General features: G+C 43.5%; 1 protein-coding gene across 2 annotated transcripts; it reads left to right on the top strand.

Annotated features, from left to right (window-relative positions):
* Positions 1 to 1,201: 1,201 nt before the first annotated feature.
* taok1b (TAO kinase 1b) lies at positions 1,202 to 21,837 on the top strand. 2 transcript variants are annotated; one of them, XM_062407002.1, is made up of 21 exons: positions 1,202 to 1,767; positions 9,567 to 9,825; positions 10,102 to 10,173; positions 10,726 to 10,827; positions 10,935 to 10,980; positions 11,122 to 11,218; positions 11,326 to 11,439; positions 11,748 to 11,839; positions 12,077 to 12,170; positions 12,580 to 12,661; positions 13,671 to 13,838; positions 14,098 to 14,304; positions 14,916 to 15,050; positions 15,150 to 15,386; positions 15,476 to 15,604; positions 15,933 to 16,016; positions 16,276 to 16,395; positions 16,479 to 16,718; positions 16,791 to 17,003; positions 17,452 to 17,634; positions 17,873 to 21,837. In XM_062407002.1, exons 2-21 carry the CDS (start codon positions 9,694 to 9,696, stop codon positions 18,371 to 18,373), a joined length of 3,048 nt encoding a protein of 1,015 aa, XP_062262986.1. In that variant the 5' UTR covers positions 1,202 to 1,767; positions 9,567 to 9,693; the 3' UTR covers positions 18,374 to 21,837. The 2 variants fall into 2 exon arrangements, with proteins under 2 accessions (XP_062262986.1, XP_062262985.1); XM_062407001.1 differs by having other exon boundaries at positions 13,671 to 13,844.
* Positions 21,838 to 21,850: the final 13 nt, after the last annotated feature.

Genomic DNA, 21,850 nt, shown 5'->3' with positions numbered 1-21,850 from the left:
TGTGTTTGAATGAGAGATGGAGAGAGTGAGGGACAGAAAGTTCTGCAGCTCATCCATCCATATCATTTGCTTCAGTATACTTCTGCGCTTGGATACAGACCACACCGGCAGGACCTGATTCCCATCATCATGACAACAGCGCTTCCAGACAACCAATCAAAGCCCTCTGCGCCCTGTTCTCCGAGCTGATTGGTTTCCCCCTCTCGCAGCCTGTTGTGGAATGCCCATCTTTTAACCTCTCCGCTGCCGTGCACGTTGCACACATTCTATATGTCTCTCGATGCAGATTACTGTGTAATCTTCCTCTGAGATGTCACGCTTGCACCGACGTGATGTCAAGTGGTTTTGAATGTGGAGGCTGGAACGTGTACATTAAATGTGAATGTGGAGTAAACACAGGTTTCACAAATGCTCACATGTGCTTTTTTTGATGTAAACATAACACAATTTAAAGTAAAGTGACACTGGAAGAAATGTGTTTACACCGCTGCACTTGTGGAAACTGCCAGGCATCAAGCCCATATTGAACTGATCATCTGGCATCTGCACAAACTGCACTTCATATTATATAACTGGAGCAGGAGATCATGGACCGTGAGGTGGTGTTCACAACCACGTGCATGCAGACGTTTCATATGGGAGATCACAGTGTTATTATTACATTCTTGTACAAATCATCTAGACTGGTTTGGTCTGCACTAGTGTTGTTTACTAGAATTAATTACCCTCTTCTGATTTTCTCTCCATACCAGTGTATGTGTGTGTATGTGTTTGTGTGTGTCTTGGTTCTTTTCTGACATCTTGAGAAAATCCACAACTACTCTATGGTGGTGCGCAAAACAGCTTTTAAAACTGACTATGAGTGAACGACTGGTTATTTATAGAGGAAGCCAGATCAGGACTGGAACTGTTAATCAGGTTAGAAGCTCAGTGACTGAAAGTGTGCAAGACGGCCTGACCCCCCCCCACACACACAGAGACAGACACACACAAACACACTGGGGAAAGGGATGGTTTTCCCCTGCTGCAAGAATGGACCAGGATTGATGTTGTGTTTACAGTCATTGTGTTTGCACGGCTCCCAGCATCCTCGGCACATGCTTGCAGGTGCTGGCTCGTGCAGCAGCAGCAGCAGCAGACTCACAGATTAGAGAGCGAGCGGAGGGGGGGGGGCTCAGTTTCCCTGCGAGCGGCACAGCATCAACAACACTCTCCCCCGAACCTGTCACACGTGTTCTCCCTCGCTCCTCTCGCCGCACAGCTCCGTGTCTGTTGGCTCTTCCGCTCCTCGGGTTCCCGCACGGTGGCAGGGAGGCGATTCTCCACCGTCGCCATTTTTTGGGGGGGGACTGCCTGTCGAAAGGGGAGAAACTTTGCTAGCTGACGCCTAACATTAGCAGCTAGCTGGTTGGCCAGTAGCCCTTGCTTGCTTGTCTGCTAGCCCGTTGTGACAGCGGCAGACGCCTGACAGTCGTTAGCCCGGCTAGCTAGCCTCGCGTTGAATTGTTATTGCCACCGGCTACAATAAATGACTAAATCGGCTGTTGCTAAAGTGAACACATTAGCTTAACGGACCGTGTGTTTACTGGGAAGGCGACTGTGTTGTTAGATTAGCAAATGCTAATGTGTAAACCAGCCCCATCTGATTCGCCTCGTCTGTGATTTTTTTTTTTTTTGGCGTCAGTCGCTTTGCTCCGCCGCGTCGACCGGAGCCACCAGCCGCCGACACCCCTCTCCCCGACCCGTGAGGACTCATTTCCGGACGAGGTGAGTAGCTCGCCCGCTATAGCTTCATGCTAACCCAGACGTTCGGACGTGTTATCGTGTGCTCTGTGTTCTGCGCTGCGGTTAAGCTCCTTTTCAAAGCAGGTTAGCCGGGTAGCTAGCTAGCTCGCCAGGTCGCTTTCCACTCGCCAGCTCACCTGACAGCTGCTGTCACAACTTGTGTGTTGTGTCAGATTGTCAGATTTGTGTGTGTCTGTGCCACTGCTGTCACATCCTGGTCATCACGGAGGTGTGTTGTGTTGAATGTCAGTGTCAAACACTAGCAGGGGATGTAGCAGGGGGGGCTAGCAAGCCGAGTGGTCGCTGGTTTGGTTTCTTGTAAACAATGCGAACACTGACCGCTTTACCTTGAGCAGCGTTAGCTAGCCCGGTTACCTTGCTAATCCGCTTTATGCAACTATAGTAGCAAGCGGTGCCACTCCCTCGTTTGTGTTGTTGGACACTGTGCGTAAAGTGAAACGGGGCTGTGGGGTTGTCAGGTTTGTATTTGGGGAAGTTTCCCCATTTACCAGCAGCATCACGGCTCGCACACTGTCTGCCTTAGGTGGCCGGGAGGTGACATGTTGTGTGTCTGTGGCTCGCGCACGTTGTGGCACCGTGTTGACAGGCAGCTTTTCCTCCAGCAGGCAGACACTCGGCATCGAGCGATCCTTGCAGAGGTCGCATCCATCGGCCGCTGTTGTTGTGCACTGACGTGAGTCGCATTCCTCCCGTTTTCACTGTTGACATTGCGTAACGCCGGCTATCGCTCCACCAGCTCCTCTCCTGCTGGGATTATCTGTGACCACGATTTTGTGCATGAGAGCGGGTCGTCGACACGGGGGATTGAACGCAGCACCTCCGGTTCTGGTGAAGCCACGCTCATCGTCCGTGTTGTGACGGAGCTCCTGTCGGTGGGGATCCAGCAGGACTGGGGCTCCGTGGCTTCATGGCTGATGTATACACACACACTTGGATATGGTTTTGTATTTCATGTGCCACCTGTAATAGCTGCAGTGTGAGCAACCCAGCTGTCTTTGTTGTTGTCTCTGCACCCTAATGAACAGGATGTCCGTGCACCTCAGCTGAGAAGCACGTACAACTTGTCCTCATCCTGGCTCATCACGGATCTCTGCTCGGTTGCCCATCCCGGCCTCCTCGTGGTCTGTGCTCCTCTAACATTTGTTTTTCTGTCAGAACACAAGAAGGATCATCTCCCCTTGTTTACGTTCAAGGTCTGGCCGTTGACGAGGAGAGTTGCGTAGCTTCCTTTGCGCATGAACGCCCCTATGCAGGAGAAGCCTTTGCAAAGTTGTGAGGTTCTTGGTGTGTGTGGGTGTTTTATCAGAGGGTGCTGAATATGGTCACGCTGCATAATGGTTTTAAGTGTTTCCGCAGAAAAAGACCCGGTTCCACGATATCATCCACCATCGCCACCACAACTGAATTTGTTAATGTTAGGAAATATGTAATGTACCCACGGATGACCCAGTATTCTTCTTCTTTTTTTTAGCTGACACAGCTCAGGGCTTATAAAGGGACATTGATCCTCAGGTGTTCCCTGTGTGGAGCAACCTGACAGACAGCAGTGACAATTGTAAACCAGCGGCATATTTAATGAGACAGACTACTAATAAGAACGAAAAGGCAGAGGATAGCCACCTCCAAAATGTATTTCAGTTGAAGGAGAGATGATGCACAATGTTTAAACAATTAAAATGTTTTAATATTAATGGTTTGCTAGTTTTTTAGATATGGACGGGTGAGGATTAATGTTTCAATCACTCAATCTTCATCAGATTACACATTTGCTGAGAACAGTTCAAGATTTAAGCCGTCATTAAGATTCAGTGTGAAGTCCAGTAGTGCTAACGTCAGAGAGGACTGTTTGGATTCTTTTGTTTATCATGTTGTGAAAGGAAATTGTCTTTTTACCCAAGTGAGTCTCGTTCAGAAGAAACTATGCTGTCGATGCTGGGGACATTTATCCCAACACGGATAAAAACAAAGTGTAAGTGGAGCTCGGAGAGAGGAACGGGATGGATCAAATCCTCTTAGTGCTTGGTCACTCTGCTCACATCATCTCTGTAGCAATACAAGTCGGGATGCATTGTTGTTGACATTGGGCAGCCAGAGAGCTTTCACTTCCTCCACTCAGTGAAAGCCACAATCCGTAATCAGTCTGTGAAGCACGAGCAAGAGCACCCCACCCTCCATATTCTATCTCCATCCACACACAGAGAGTAAGCTATTTGAACAACAGCGCACATGTAGGTCACAAATTAGCATTGTTTTCTGAACACCTAACCCATTTCTCACTGCCTTGAATGAATCTAATGCCTAAACTGTGTCTGATTCATCTGTACACATCCCTGAACCTGATGAGGGAACATTACGGTACATGTAAGAGGAGATTCTTCTTTTTGGCATGTGAACATGTGAACTAAATTGTTGTTATAAAGAGTCATTGTTAAAATGTTGTAGCTAAGTGAAAGAGAAGGATTTCATGTGGACCAGTTACATCTGGCTGATACAGGATCATTTAATAAGATGTGTCAGCTAAGTGCATTCCTACTTAAATTATTAAGCAATACAGCATTTGGCTCTGTCTGAAGGACATTTTGAAACTATATGCATGAAAGTATATGTGTGCCCGTATGTTTGTGTGTAAATGAATATGACACCTGAGTTCCCACAGTTTAATAAAAACAGTTTAAAGGAGATTTAGTATATCGCTGTTGATGAGGTTTCGCCTCAGAGTGACATTTAAAGTTGAAGCTCTACTGACGTGAACTCCACGTATCTAAAAGAATCACAACATTGCAAATTATCCTGCAACAACTAACGGGTGCAACAAATCCATCCGATGGGTTTTCACTCTTTGTAACCACCAAAAATAACAAAAGCTGACTACAGAGGGGTACCATGGATGTGTGGGGCTTAAATCAATCTGACAATCTGTTTATGTTGGTGGTCGCCAGATCTTTTTGCTTTTTTGGGGATAATGATAACTTTTTCAAATTGTAGGCTTCTGTTTAACCCAGTGTTGGAAGTGATCACTGCAATCCCAGCGAGCTGAAATAACACAATCGGCAGTTAAATCAAAAAGTGTTGCATTGTAGTCTGATAAAAGCTGGTAACTGTATTTGCAGTGTGTTACTCATTGTAAACAGCAGAAATGGAAAAAAAAAATGATATAAAAGATGAATGGATGTTTGGTTCTCTAGGTTTTAATTAGCAGAAATTCTCTCTTTCTCTTTTGATAAAGTGGCAGAAGGAAGAATTGCTCCAGGGTTGCTCCTCTGTAGATGACCCTGTGCTGTGAAGCTGAGAGAGTCTCACTGTGGGGATCAATAAAGTATTAGATTATTTATCATCCCCCTCCATTTCTCTTTTTCTTTCTCTCCGTTACACCCTTCGCTACTTAGCTTTGTGTATCGGCTCCCTCTTCATTAGGCTTCTTGGTGATTTTTACAGTGCGCAGGAAATCAATTCTCATAATACATCAAGAGAGAATCCATTTTCTCAAGCAGTAAAGCAAAACAACTTTGGTTGCAGTTCTTGAACACACTGTTCTTTGTGATAAAGCGTGCGCACGCATGTCTTGCGGACGAGTCTGTCTCTTCCAGATTCAGTCTTGTGACTAAGTGTGTGGTGCTCGGATTGTCTGTGTGTGTGGGAGAGAAACAGAGAAATATGGATATTAACACCAATTACATTTGTATTACACTGTATTATCTAGTCTGCTGGAACTGTACAAATAGCCCAACACAAGCCAAGTCGAATTTAGTTTATTTCTTCTTGATGTAAAATAATGAAGTGCAGGTGACACTTCACTGATATTAAGTGACAAGACGATTGTTTAACTATACAGTAATGTTTTTTGTTTTGTTTTGAACATATTCTGAGTAATGAGCGGTCAGTAAAACTCGTGAGTAAAATGTGCTGTATGTGTAAATCAAAAGATGGTCAAAGTTTTGAGAGATAACAAGAAAAATCTTTGCTTAAATCAAATCCAAAATATGACAAAGCATTTGTTGCTCTCAGGTGTAGACGGAGCCTTGAGCCTTTTGTGAGCAAGGTTAATGTGGAATTCTTTATTTATGAAACAGGAATAGCGCAACATTCTATAAGTTATTTAAAAGAAAGAAAAAATCCAAGTTTCCTGCCTTTTTGAATCTCAGATTAATCAGATTGTACTTGAATAAAAAATAAATAATGTAAAGGTAAAGTTCACTAACTCTTCAACGCCAATTTACAAAGAAGGAACATAACAATTCTTTCTTTGAAATTATACCTCTGTAGTCTTTTACATTTCAGTTTTTTGAGATGCACCAGGAAAACAATTATTTTGCAAACAATCAACTACTACTAAAAATGTAATGTATTAACAGACATTAACAGCTTGTAAATAATAGTTTGCTTGTTTGCAACCTACCTTGTGATTGTACACTCAAAATCAGTGTGTGCTGAGTGTTCATGAGGAAGTATTATCACATGGTCAATAGAAAACATCTTTACAGGTCAGAGAGCTTCAAGACGACAGAGAATATGTTAGAACATGTTTGTTTCTGTTATTCTGCTGATTTGGCTGAAAAGAATGTTGGTGTTTTACTTGAAAGCCTTTCTGCTTTTCACACAAACATCACCCAAATAAATTGAACTCAAGTCTCTCTCACTGACGCACATATACAGGCACAGAGGGGTCTGTCTAATTACTATATTAACAATTTATCCTTTAGCTTGAATACATTTGAACTTTTAGAAGCAGTCATTCTAACCTGAAGGATTGGAGGTCATTGCTTTGATTTTCTGTTGGAATATTTTATGTTTGATTTGTTTCTGTACACAGAATGTTTTCGTTGCAGAAAGACCCCTCACCTGAATATTCAGTGTTAAACTGGTTCGGTTGCTGAAAGCTTCCCATAGCCTTCTGATTTTAAATGCTATCTGTCTTATAATGCTTAGCTTGTAGTGCTGCATGTATTAGGACAAAATTAGACAAAATCTGAATGAATCTCTGTTCACTAGTATCCACCATAAAAAGACTGTGGTTACTTCAGTTTGTTCCCAGGTATGTGTTGTCCTTGGGGGCTTTGTGTTTCATCATAAGAGTTTGATGCTTGTTTTATTCGTAGTCAGCTGGACGAACCTTGTGACATCAAGCCAGCCTGTGTGGTAGCGCTGCCACAAGCTGCCGGGCCTGTGCTGATAACTATAGGTTCGGTTAACGGTGCTGCCAACACAAAGATAAGCTGAAAGGAGGAAAGTAGCAGTTTCCCCTCTGAGCATGTCTGTAATGATATCCCTGTGGTATCTGGGTATGGAAAGGGTTGTGCTTCGTATCATGTTGGCTGAAGACAAAACATGGAGATGAGGTTAAAACAGGGCGGAGTGATTCTTTAATTGGTAGTTATTTGATTGAACTTCAGATCTCCTGTCAGGCACGAGATCTGATGTTTTGGTTTTAAATGTTCTGGAAAGATTGATAATGTTGTGAAGGCCCGTTAACCCCAGCTGCTAAAGTGAAGCTGCTTAGAGGCTGCATCAGTATGTTTCCATTTTAAAAAGTAAAGCAATCTCTATCAATACAAGCGTTCCAGCTCCTTATTAGAACTAATATCCGTCCCTACTAACACGTTTATCACGTGACCATTGACGAACGTTGGGCATGGGCATATTTACTATCTACCCACAGATCTTTACTGATGTTTAGGTCAGGCGACTGTGAGAGTCAGTCTAAAAGCTTTGGCTTATGTTTTCTGAAGAATTAGTTCATGGTGGATTTTGAGTTCTGCTCTGGCTCATCATATCTTCTTTTCAGTTTACTGACTTACTGTAGAGCATATTTCATGCAGGATTTACTGATAGAGTAATCTATTCTTCCTTCTCTCTCCTGTGCAGTGTTTACTGTGCCACTTGCTGCCACACAATCATAATATTCCCACCCACATGCTAAACAGTTGGCATTTTTTTTAAGTTCATGGAATAAAGTAAAAGTGTATTAAAATTTGAAGAAATGCTCATTCTTAAATGTCTCCTTGCTGCGGAGGTTGTATTTAGTTTTGTCTTTTGTAATCAACAGAATCTGTGAAGTAACTCAGGGCTGTCTAAACCTTTGCATATAACAAAAAAAACAAACTTCCAGCTTTTTTTTTGTATCTTACTTTGAAAAGCTGATTCAGAAAATGTACACAAACAGTTCATATGCACCAGGGGAGTGTTAAACCTCATTTATGCAGCCTTTATGTAACAAAAGAGATGTGTAACCATCACTGCCATCGTACATTAATGCGCTCCTTACGTTGTCATTGTTGTTGAGCAATAAATCAGTCAAGAGTTTCTGACAAAAACAAACATGGCAATGGTCGCTGTTGTGATAATGTTCCTCATTAGAGAGGGAGCAAGATGCAAAAGGAGCCACATTGGAAATGCCTGTAGTTTCATTCCTACTTGCAAAGTCCCCTCAAAAATTTCTGTCATTGTTTTGATTTCTCCCTCGTGTCCCCTGGTCATCTCGCCTGAACTATTGTTTGCACTGCTCCCGTGGCTTCTGGAGGCACTGCTCTGTATCGTGCTTATCCGTGAGCTTTCATAAGACGAGCACAAATGCGGACGAAATGAAAGCACAGCACTGACAGAAGTCGTTGTCCGATTCCGTATGTCAAACTTTGAGCAAAGCTGAGCCTCTACCTGTACAATACAGGCTGTTGACAGATACTGCTCATTTGCATGGAACGTTATATAAGCCAGTGTCGTTTTTGGGATGAAATTCTGATACACACCTACACACTCAAATAATTTGCTGTATAGATGCAGATTAGACAATATGCTTTCACACACACTCAGCATTAAAACACAGTAATAATCTTACATGCACATTACATGTATTAACAAGGGCACAATTGATGCGTCCAGTTTAGAGTACACAGTAAAATTTGACCTCGGGTCCTTTAATTGATCTTCTGATGCAGTTCACCCCTCATTACTGTCGGCCTCCTCATAGCACCGGACATGAAATCAATCTCTGAGCCGGGATATTTGCATAGCCCAGTATTCCAGTCACTTACAGATCTGCAATAATTGCTGAAGCGATCTGAACTGAACTGATACCCTCATGATGACTCTGCAGTTAGTGGATTATATTGGGGTCAGCATTTGATGGTGCGACCAGTGGCTGTAGTTCCCTTGTTTACTTGGGGAGCCTCTAATCTTTCTGGAGAAACTTTGTATGTCACCTCAGCCAGTAATGTGTCGTACGCCGTATGATATTCTAATGAGGCCTCAAGCCCCCTTGTGTTTTCACAATTGTTAAAGATACAGGGGAAGGTACAAACCTTTTTTCCCAGGCCTGTCAAGCTCAACAACTAATTTTTCATTTCACAGTTATCACAACAACACATCTAAATCACACATGCATAACTCTATTTCAAGTTAGGGCTATAAAGTTGTATCACACCTATTATATTGTCTTCCAACTGCATTTGTCACATGATTATTGTGGCCCAGACATGATGGAGTCAGTTGTGTTAAATTAGCTCAAGGATTGGTAATCACACTGAAATTCAGTTCAACTGAACTGTGGCTCAAAAATAGAAGACTGAACTGAACTGTGGATTTGGAGAACTGTTGCACACCTAATCAAAGCATTTTGGTTTGACACCTTGTGTGTTGTGTCTCTGTGTTGTAATTTGAATGGATGGAGAGCAGTCGATTTGCATGAGAGTTTTATCTGGTCCATGCTAACGCCTCTGTCTTTCTCTCTTTGCCTCTGCTCCCCCTCACCCCTTCTGTCCATCTAGGCGCCCATGTGCTGATTCCTCAGGCCCATCCATTACTGCAGATGAATCTTCAGCTGCTTTGGCGTAGCTCAGCACCCAGATAGTCCCATCCCCTTCGATTGGGCGATAAGGGACTACATTGACCAGGATGCCCGCCTCTGTAAGGGCAGGGAGCCTGAAGGATCCCGAGGTGTCTGATCTTTTCTTCAAAGAAGACCCAGAGAAGCTTTTCTCAGACCTCAGAGAGATTGGCCATGGCAGCTTTGGTGCCGTCTACTTTGTACGTAAACTTCCTCTGTGCACTAACTCACTCAGTTAAATATGAAAAAAAGTATCTGCTCTAAGTCAATTTTGTTCAGTAAATACACATTATGCTACTGTAAACCTTTCTGTGATTAAAACAGTAGCTCAAGGCCTTTTGAGAAAGCAACTGAATCACATATAACTTGTATGCTTGAGCCTGTGGTTCATGGTTACAGAAACAATTTACAGAGCATTAGAAGTCCTGTATGTTCTGGTCAAAATGTGTCCTGACAGTGTCCTTTGTGTTTGATAGGCACGGGATATTCGAACTAATGAGGTGGTGGCCATCAAAAAGATGTCCTACAATGGCAAACAGTCTATCGAGGTGAGACAAGAATGATAATAATATTTATATAAATGTGATAGTATAATTATAATCTACAGTAGTTCAGACTTTGATAATAAACCTTTCTACATGTTTCAGGAAATATTCTCCAGTGAATAGTTGTAAATGTATCGAACCTTGATTTTTGTGCACCTTTAATACAACTCAGATCAATACAGCTGCTCTTTGACTTCTACTTTATCTAACACAAACTAATAATACAAGTTTTTGATATATACATTTTAAAAACTTAATATAAGCAATAAATAATAATAATCATCAATGACATGACAACAATTAACAAAAACTGCCTGTTTCCTTGCTTCATCAAGGTTTTTTCCAGACCTGCTGGACCACACTGTTAAAGTGGGGTTTCATTGTAATTCTGATTTGAAAATCCTATAAACATACAACAAGGTCGCTCCTGTGCGCTCACTTTCACTTTCACCTAGATACAGCTCCTGATTTCAGATTAGCTATAATCAGATTACACAGAATCTGTAACGAGAATCAAGGCCTTGCATAGTTTGAAGTCGCTGCTTTTCCCGACAGAAATGGCAGGACATAATAAAGGAGGTGAAGTTTCTCCAGAGGATCCGGCACCCCAATAGTATAGAGTACAAAGGATGCTACCTCCGTGAGCACACAGCATGGGTAAGTCACCTGACTACATGCACAGGATTGAAACATCATCTCATTCAAATATACAGGTTTGTATTTGTCTGTTCGCTGGTACTCACAACCTCATCTGTCGTCTCCAGCTGGTGATGGAGTATTGTCTCGGCTCAGCCTCTGATCTGTTAGAAGGTGAGTTGGTGTTCTGTGGCTCAGTTTTTCCCAAGAGATGAGGTTTTGATCTGTGTTGTCTATTTGAGCTCAAAGAAAAGAAAGTAGTCTCTGATGAGTCTTCATCAGCTGGCGTTCCAAATCTTTTTTTTCCTCCTACAGTTCATAAAAAACCTCTACAAGAAGTAGAGATCGCTGCCATTACACATGGTGCTCTGCAGGGGCTGGCCTACCTTCATTCCCACAATATGATCCACAGGTGAGGCAGTTTTTAAAATCTCTGCAGAACCTTCTGTAAACAAGATATATCCCCCCCCACACACCCCATCATCTGAACACGTTTCTTCTTGTTCCTCTGTCTCTCAGGGACGTGAAGGCAGGTAACATCCTGCTGACTGAGCCGGGGCTGGTCAAACTGGCCGACTTTGGCTCTGCCTCCATCGCCTCGCCTGCCAACTCCTTTGTGGGAACGCCGTATTGGTAAGTGAATGTGTAAAATGTTGACTCCCGAAGCAGTCTGTGATTGACAGTCTGCTTAAAGAAGTATTGATTATTGGAATGGATTTCACTTTAAATGGTATTTACCTCTATTTGCATACTCGCACCCACGTAAAGAGCTGCCTGCTGTAGTGTTTGAAGGCTTTGCTCAGGATAGAGATATCCTCTTCAGGAGGGAGGACCTGCTTTAAAATGTAATTTATGCTGCTGATGAATCTTGGAGGATTATAGTAAATTAAGCTTTCCCTATTTTACACAACCTTATCTTTCTGCCCCATATCTTCGTCCAGGATGGCCCCCGAGGTGATTCTCGCCATGGATGAGGGCCAGTATGATGGGAAGGTGGATGTCTGGTCCTTGGGAATCACCTGTATAGAATTAGGTAGGTAACAGTGTATGTTTGTGTTTATTTTATATATAAGGAGCAAACTGCAGTATATTATAGAATATTTGATCTAAAATATAATAAAATATAGCCCTTCCATTCTTTATAAACACACAGTCTGCTATCACCGGTAAAATGATTTGTATACAAAGAGCCTATATAATGCTTCTGTGGTTGTCATACTGTTGATTTGATAAGAGGAGATAAGTCCTGACTTTGTGTTTTCTGTTCCAGCGGAGAGGAAGCCTCCCTTGTTTAACATGAATGCAATGAGTGCCTTATACCACATAGCGCAGAATGAGAGTCCCACACTAATGTCTAGTGAATGGTAAGTTGCCACAAACACACAATGTAAATAAATAGCATAGATTGGCCAAGTTGTCAGTCTTTGTGGATTTATTTGGACTGCATACTTAAGGACTTGCATTACCAATTTTTTATCCATGCAAGTTTTAAGAAAACATAATTTACTACTGATGGTATAAAAACTCCGGATTGATCCTTTGTTGGCATGAAAAATGACGAGCAAAGATAAAAATTGAAATGTGATATAACTAAATTAAACAATCCAACATTACAAACATGCTATAAAATGCTTTGCTTTAGTTTTAAATTGGGCTGTGTTGTATTTACGTTGTACATTTTGCACCTGAACCTATTGTGTTGACTTTTGTTAGGACGATCGGTGTCAGCGTCTTGTTGTGTTTTGACCCTCTCTCCTGTCGTCTTTGTTTCAGGACGGATTACTTCAGAAACTTTATCGATTCTTGCCTTCAGAAAATCCCCCAGGACCGGCCGCACTCTGACGACATGCTGGGTGTAAGTTCATGCCCGTACTGTGCACTGCCACACATAGACCTGATGACAGGCCCTCCTGTGATAAGTCTGACGTTTGCACTCAGTTCTCTCCTCCATCAGCTTCTGTTTTGATTCACTAATCCCCTGTTTCCAGATTCACACACATCCACGTGGACAACATGGACAAACACACACCTGGTTTTGTAGAAAGAACATTTAATTACTGAAGAGATGCGACTTCTCCACCCACTGTTAAGTAATTGAGCAGCTGTCACAGCTCACTAATGGATTCGCTGTTGCTAATGGAAGTCGTCTTTGAGATACTGTAAGCACTGCAGAGGGTCTTTCTTTGTTAAATGTTAAGTTAAATTCAGACTTTGCTTGAAATAGTCAAACTCTTACAATCTTATTTTTTGAACTTATTTTATAATTGATCTTCTTCAGATAAACTACTGGTCCAACTTTACATTACTCAACTACAAAGTACAGGAAAACAGTATTAATGTTTCTTAATGGGCTGCAGGTCATTAAAATAGCTATGGGATTTCCTGTCATATTTTAGGCCCTAATGACTAACTTTGACAGTAGACATACATGGTCTGTTTCTATTTCTTTGGGTATCTCATTTACACCTAAATTAGCAAGTATATACAGGGCACCCGCTGGTAAACTTGCTGTTAAACCTGCTGGTAAACCCACTAATTGACTCTTTTCTCATTGCCAGTAGAAGAGTTAGCCTTTTTCTGTTTTTATTTCCCTGTCGCGTCACGTTTGAGGTCACAAACGCGCCAGAAACTGAAAAGCTCTTTCACCCCTGGCTTTCTGCCGGAGTTACATCTTACCAGTCCTGAAGAAAAAATATCTATTACACGTTACAATAAGTGCACAAACTTTCGTGCCTATTTATGCTGTTGAACACAACATTCCAATGTCAAAACTTGGATTTCATACCTGTTATCCTTCTTTTTCTGCTGTGACTTCTCTGTTCAATGATGTTCCGTCTTTTCCTTCCTGCTACCTTCCTCTGCAGCATGCATTTCTGCAGCGTGAACGTCCAGACTCTGTGCTAATGGATCTTATTCAAAGGACCAAGGATGCCGTGCGAGAGCTGGACAACCTGCAGTACCGCAAGATGAAGAAGATCCTCCTCCAGGAGGCTCACAACGGACCTGCTGCAGAGGCTCAGGATGGAGATGAGGTGCGTGTGAGTTGCATGTTCAAATCAAAGTTAAAATAATGATCCTTGAATACAAAGAAGATTTGTGTGGGACAGAAAAACAACCATGAAGAGAAAGTAATTTGGCATGCATTGGTTTGTATGCATGTCTTTCTTTCTCTCTGTGTCTCTTTCTCCTCTTTCCTCTCTGGCACTTTCACATTCTCTCTTGCGCTCTCTCTCTCTCTCTCTCTCTCTCGCTCTCCCTCTCGCTCTCTATGCTCTTTCCTCTCTGTCCCAGGAGCTGGAGCCTGGTGGAGGTCGAACAGGAACAGTGAACAGCGTCGGCAGTAATCAGTCCATCCCCAGTATGTCCATCAGCGCCAGCTCCCAGAGCAGCTCCGTCAACAGCCTGAATGAGGCGGCTCAGGACAGCCGCAGCGAGCTGGACCTGATGGAGGGGGACCACACAGTCATGTCCAACAGCTCTGTCATCCACCTGAAACCGGTGGGTAAAGTCACTCAGACACTCAACTATTTAGAGGAATTATGACACTTTGTCTAGTCTGAGAGAATGACTCCCTCTTGTTCACATTCTGTCTGTGCGAGTGAGGGGACTACTGCAATATTTGCTTCCTTTGGCAAAGCAAATACTCATCTGTTACCTTGCCCTTATAGCTGAAACCCTGAATTACAAATTGGTTAGTTTGAAAGATTTGGGCATGTACCATTCAGAGCAGGTCCAGGGAAATTTGTCTCTACCCATCCTTTTATTTTAACGAAGTGCAATACAACATTGCTAGAGCATCCCTTTGATTAGATGTGTGTGTATATTATTCTTTATCATAGTAAATAAATATTGGATGGATGAATGCAAAATATGGGTCGATATGTCATCAATTGGGTGAGTTGGGAGTTTCATACAGGTGAATGGATTCAGAGTGAAACATCGCACTGTACTGCCGTGATGTTTCTGTAGCACCTTGGTCGTTTCTGTTTGTCTTACTCTCGCTCTGTCCTAGATTCTCCTAATGCTCCCAATGCTTCTTTTTTCTTGTATGTGTACTGTTAATTACTGTGACACAGTAATTTGTTAATAGTGCTGCCTCATGTCTCTAGGAAGAAGAGGAGAGCTTCTCTGGGGAGCAGGAACCCAGCAGTCAACCCACTGAGCCCCAGGAAACACCGGTTCAGGTCCCAAGGAAGCACTACCGCAACAGAGAGCATTTTGCCACCATACGCACAGCGTCACTTGTGAGAACACAATTACTACTCTTTCACCATCGCTGTTATACCAACACACCTTTGAAACAATCCACACCTTACTGATTCTCTCTGGCGTGTATCTTATAGGTGACTCGAGAGATGCAGGAACACGAGCAGGACTCTGAGCTGCGGGAGCAGATGTCAGGATACAAACGAATGAGACGGCAACATCAGAAGCACCTGATGGGTCTGGAGAACAAGCTGAAGGGAGAGATGGATGAGCACCGTCTGAGGCTGGACAAAGAGCTGGAGAGTCAGAGGAGCAACTTCTCCCAAGAGATGGAGAAGCTGCTCAAAAAGCACCAGGCGGCCCTCGAGAAAGATGTCAGCAAATTACCCACACACACAAAATATGAATCTAAAAATGAAAAGAGTGTATTTTCGTTCTTACTCATTGTCCATGTTTGGTTTAGCTGAAGACATTTACCAATGATGAGAAGAAGTTCCAGCAGCACATCCAGGTGCAGCAGAAGAAAGAACTCAGCAGCTTTCTGGAGTCTCAGAAACGAGAATATAAACTACGCAAGGAGCAGCTCAAAGAGGTAACATACACACACACGCATACAGAAATATATATGCAAAAGTACTCACAGGAGTTAGTTTTTTTTGGGGCCAGGGTGATTTCACCAGATATCTTGTTTTTTCTGACAACCTGTCCAAACCCCAAAGACACCTCATTTCCTTTTTGACTCACGACCGATCTTTCCTGAAAGTTTCTTTGTCTCATAAAGCCAGTTTCCATGAAATACAAGTTTTGAGTTTCATCCAGGCAGTTAACACCATTCTTGAATTGCTAAATGTTGATATTAAACCCAATAGTGTTGACGCCCTGACACACTGAAAGAAAACAAAGTATCACTTGTGTGGCAGGAACTGAGTGAGAACCAGTCGACTCCAAAGAAAGAGAAGCAGGAGTGGCTCTCTAAGCAGAAAGAGAACATCCAGCACTTCCAGGTGAGGAGCTCTCAGACTTTAGGTACATTTCCAAGACTAGATAATAATTTTTCTCAAACCTGGCTATGGACCTTTGCACAATCAGTTGAATCTGTAACATTAACTAAATGTACCTCTCATCTAAGCACTACCCAGGTTTGACCCTGCTTGGCTCATTTGTCCCCCAAAACTTCACTTAACAAGTTTTCTTGTCTCCATTTCAGTCCAATTGTGAGATATACTGTACATTATAGTCATGTGACCATGTGTCCACTACCAGGCGGAGGAGGAGGCCAACTTGCTGAGGAGACAGAGGCAGTACCTGGAGCTGGAGTGTCGACGGTTCAAACGCAGGGTCCTCATCGCCAGACACAATGTGGAGCAGGATCTGGCCAGAGAGGTACTTCAACATGCAGAGACAACTACAGACCATCACCGGCTCTTGTCTCACCTCCACCCTGAATGTTCTCCTGTTTTTTCCAGGAGCTGAACAAACGGCAGACACAGAAGGACCTGGAGCACGCCATGCTGCTCCGGCATCACGAGTCCATGCAGGAGCTGGAGTTCAGGCATCTGGGGACGATCCAGAAGGCGCGGGCAGATCTGATCCGCACCCAGCACCAGACCGAGCTCACAAACCAGCTGGAATACAACAAGAGGAGGGAGAGGGAGCTGAGGCGGAAACATGTCATGGAGGTCCGACAGCAGCCCAAGAGCCTCAAGGTACAAAACACCCTTTGAAACTGACCCTATGACAAACCACACACATCACTTAACGGTCACTTTTTTTCTCAGTCTAAGGAGCTTCAGATTAAGAAGCAATTCCAAGACACTTGTAAAACCCAGACCAGGCAGTACAAGGCCCTCAGGAATCATCTGCTGGAGACCACGCCCAAGTCTGAACACAAGGCGGTGCTGAAGAGGCTGAAGGAGGAGCAGACCAGGAAGCTGGCCATCCTGGCAGAGCAGTATGACCACTCCATCAATGAGATGCTCTCCACGCAGGCTGTGAGTATCTGAAGAGAAACTCTAACAGGCTCATGAAATAAAGATGGAAATGTTTCATCACTGTCTCCAAACAAATCAATGTCCGATTTGTCCTCACAAGCTTCCATTGGGAGTTTGCATTGTTAAAATAGTCCCGAATAATAATTTATCTCAGGAAAGAAGAATCTAAATATGAATCGAATTGGACATGCAACATGTTTTTGGTGTTATGTTTTTCTGTTCAGTAGTTATTATGTATAATTTAACACATGGATGCCAATGAATATGAGTATATGATTCTAATTTTGATGCAGGATTACATTTCATTGTCAATTAAACTCTAATTTCGGCTATTAAAGGGATCTCTGTTCCTTAAAAAAGTGTATTTCATTGACATTGGCCAAAAACACGTGCTCACAGAGAAAGATTCAGTTTCTTTCCTTCTGTGTCTTTGTCTCCCTGCCCTCAGCTGCGGTTAGATGAAGCTCAAGAGGGGGAGTGTCAGGTTCTGAGGATGCAGCTGCAGCAGGAGCTGGAGCTGCTCAACGCGTACCAGAGCAAGATCAAGATGCAGACGGACGCTCAGCACGACAAGGAGAAGAGGGAGCTGGAGCAGAGGGTGTCTCTGCGGAGGGCGCTGCTGGAGCAGAAAGTAAGAAGAGCCTGGACGGACACTGTGTCGACTCGTGTTGGTTATCGCACAAATCTAATGTTGTCATTCACATACGGTCCTTACTTAAACCTTACACCAAAATTTGCAGGTATATGCAGTTTTTAAAACGTGGGTAAACCTGCTAGAAGGCGATTGGCTTGACTCCCTTTCTCATTCACTTTCAATGTGAGTTGTTAAGTTATGAAATCAAGCTGATATTATTTGTTCCTCTCCACAGATTGAGGAGGAGATGCTCGCCCTGCAGAACGAACGCCTGGAGCGGATCCGCTCGCTGCTGGAGCGACAGGCCCGAGAGATCGAGGCTTTTGACTCTGAGTCCATGCGGCTGGGCTTCAGCAACATGGTGCTCACCAACCTGGCTTCTGATCCCCAGGGAGGCTGGGGGGGCGGAGGGGGAGGAGGCCAGGGGGCTCAGGGGGGAGGCCATTGGCCTGCAGGAGGTGGAGGAGGGGGCCACCATAGTCATCACCACCAGGGGAGCTCCAGCTCACAGCAGCCCTGGGGTCACCCCATGCTAGCTGGGGGTCCACCGCCCTGGAGCCTCCATCACCCCGGAGGAGGGAGTCAGAGGGGGAGTGGAGGCGGTGCGGGAGGGGTGAGGAACAGCCCGCAGGCTATGAGGAGGACGTCATCAGGGGGAAGGAATGAACAGGGCATGAGCAGGAGCGCCAGCATCACCTCTCAGATCTCCAACGGATCCCATCTGTCATACACCTAGGCAACACACACACACACACACACACACACAAAAGAGAAACGGTCATTGTCTTAAAGGTGACACACACCGAAGTAACACTGTACACAGAAAAACTCCACACATGCTTCACACATAGTTATTTCCCACAGTACGTCCAACTCCTACTGCACAGTACTGACACTGGGTTTACTTCCACCCAGTTGCTCCCATCACCACTTCTCTTTCACCAGTGCACTGCTACTAGCAGTGGTCTGTGGAAACCCAACAGTCTTTATATTAATCCAAGATGGCTGAAGGCCATAGACAGTATCCCACAGTGCAATAGTATTTTACTGTAGCCTACCGTGCTATTTTATGTGTTTTTATATTTGCAATGTTAGTCTCTGTTGCCATAGACTCAAAGTAGAGTTCAGATTATCTAGCAGGAGTTTATCAGGAGGAGTTTGTTTGCAGTATGCTGCTTTATATGCTGTTATGTGGTAGCAAATCAGGGGGAAATTAGCATTCAATGTGTGTGCAATTGTTTTTAATAACATTTAAATATTTTTTACTTCAAACTGCTCAAGATTAAAGCACAGAAACCGTTAAAAGAGAAAGTTTTTATGAGATTATTGCTCACGTACGTAGGGGTCGGACTCGAGACTGACGATTAAAGAACAGAGTCTCAGAACATGTTGCAAAGGCGTAGAATGGAGATGGATAGAGCAGAACAGAGATTGATGTAAGTGGGTATCAGTGCAGTGATGTAACTGAGGATGGAATCTTCCACCCTAGTGGAAATGTAACCTGATTCATCAAGATGAAAAATCACACACACCCAGTCCTGAATGTCTCCTGGGTTGAACACCCTTGGGTGGGGAGTTGTTTACTAGCAGGGCTGCGAAGAGGCCAAAGGTGCAGAGTCAGATATCGTTGTGGTAACTACTCACGCCAACGTACTGTGACGTTTAAATGAGATTTCAGTTGAGGTTCAGTTCAGACTATATGAGGCCAAACAGATGCATCTTCAGCTGGACTGCAGGAGAGAAGCACTCACTCCCTGTGCTGGTGCTCTGCCGTATGGGCTTGACTCTTGGGTTTCCACAGGCCTCTGCCCTCCACTCACACCTGCCCAGTCTGAGGGATACTAGAGCCTTACACAGCCGTCATGACAGGATGGCTTTTCAGCAGCACCCAACCTCTACCTGGATAGATTCAAACCCGTGCATTCACTCTTCACTTCAATGCATTAGTTTCCTGCTCCAATTTGGCTCCGTCTTATCGATGCTCTATGAAGTTCTTTGATTAAGTGAACGATGCCTGTTTGCCTACCTCAAGTAGAGCTTCACCACAAGGTGTCGTGACTTTACAATGACTTGCACTTCGGCACAGGCCGTTACCCACAGACATTATTAATCTGACACATTTACACACGCAAATTCACTTGAAACATACTTTTTTTATGTTTTATTCCCCAGGCCACCAGTTATGTCCCTTTGCACACTTTACTGATGAATGCATGTACAGGGTCACATTTAGTGAAAGTGGTATGGGGACATTTAAGTGAAAATAAATAGTGCACATAGCTGTGTTGGTCGTAAATAAACCAACGCGCTCAAACAATTACTTGTTTCCGCGCAACTTCGTCACATTTGTCTGAAATCTGCCCCAGTGTGCAGGTTCTGACTTTTTAAAAAGGGGTCAAATTGAAACGAATGAACACTGAATGCACGGGGGAGCTTCACTTGCGCTCTGCTGGTTGGTGACTGCTGAATGTGTCCGTGGGTGCAGGGGTGGTGACGCTGGGATCTCCGCTGCCATGACCCTGCAACTTCCCCCGGTGTGACGCCCCGCTTGGTCTCACCCCTGGTGTCCGCGATGTCAGCCTCTGACCACCGGTCTCCCTGCCTCCCTCCTCCTCCTCTGTTTCCTCCCCCCTGAGCCTATTGTGGTCTTCAACCCCCCCCTCCTGTCTTTGAGAAGAGCTCTTCAAGTGAAAGAAAAGATTAAATAAATATATGTATGATATAAATAAAAAAGAAAAAGGATTTTAGAGAAATGGAGATAAAGGTCTTATGTGAAATGCAGAGATTATGCATTATATTATCTTCAGAGGTGAAATGTGCAGGAAACCTGTTAATATTGTATATTTTGAATTTGAAAATATGGAATTCCTGATTGACAAATCAAAGACAATTTAACTTGTGATGCGGACACAGTGACGTGGTTTTAGACCAGCGGTTTTTAAGTGTTTTACAGCCGCTGTCTTACTTGCAGCCACGAGTTCTGAGACTTGTTACACATGTTCTGCTGTGAATGACAACAACAGGACTCTTGGTCAGATTGACTCGAGTGTAACAGCAACCCTTTTCTTTTTTTTTTTTAATGCTGAATGAGGATAATTTTGCACATCATTTGAAAATCTAGTTAGTTGTAGCCTTTGATTTAGCATGGGCTACATTAGATTGTCTACTTAGATTCTTCAAGGTTTCTAGGTTGAGGTCACAGTGACATAGAAAAATAAAGAATTGTCCTAAAAGCTGCTCAGTTCTGTAACAATTGGTTTCATCCACAACCCGACAAGTTCTTGCACAAGACAGTGAAAATATATCTGTTGTTTGATAGCTACAGACTTACTCTTAGGTGTTGTGGGATCCACTGATATGATTTGAACTTGAGCTTCTGACTTATGAAACGTGTTCCTGCTTCTGTTCTGGTTTTTACACAAAGCATTTTCACACTGCACTTAAAAGAAATTGCCTTTTTTTAAATCTTACCTCCCTGAACTCACTATTTACAATCCTGTTTTTTAATGGCACAGAAAACTTTTAATGCCAGGATGCCATTGTACCTGACATATTTTACCAACTTTTATTTTTCCAGTTCCCTAGAGATTTTATTTCCTTTAACACCAGAATGGGCCATTTTATTTTCCAGTCAATGTCTGCAGCCAAACCAGTGGCAGATTTTTAGATTTCTCTGGTGTTTACTAGAACTCCCAGTTGTGTGTTTTCGAGGCAGTTGGGGCAGAGTCTATCTTTAGACCTTGGTCACTCTGAACTGGATCAGTTGCACTGATTGCACAAGTGATTGACCAGATTAAAGAGTCTACTGTGATCCCCCACCCCCCCCCCCTCTGTGTGCTGAGGGATGGCTGCCATTGGCTGAGAGTATGCGGGAGGCAGGGTCATTTCTGTACAGTCTGTTGATCAGTATTTCTTTTAACTCTCCTGTCGTTTGGTGGATCTTGCTGTTTTATTCTCGCTGGTCCAGAGACTTGTATTAAACTGTATTAAACTGTATAGATTGTGCAAAAAGCTGAATGTTGCATAGCAGAAGAGGAAAGCTATTCCACACAGATGACAAAGTGATTTAAAAAATGTATAAAAGAAATTCAGAAACAAAGTTTAGGGGATAAATGTTATATTTTGTTTGTAATTACAATTTTTTGTTGGAAGAGGGCTACAGGATAAAGAATCATCTGTAATAAAGTAATTTTAATATTTCGTTGTCCTAGGG

The sequence above is a fragment of the Platichthys flesus genome, chromosome 15 (assembly GCF_949316205.1).
Source record: "Platichthys flesus chromosome 15, fPlaFle2.1, whole genome shotgun sequence".
Lineage (NCBI taxonomy): Eukaryota > Metazoa > Chordata > Actinopteri > Pleuronectiformes > Pleuronectidae > Platichthys > Platichthys flesus.
Note: the sequence above shows the minus strand (reverse complement) of the source record. Positions and strands in the feature narration are given on the sequence as shown.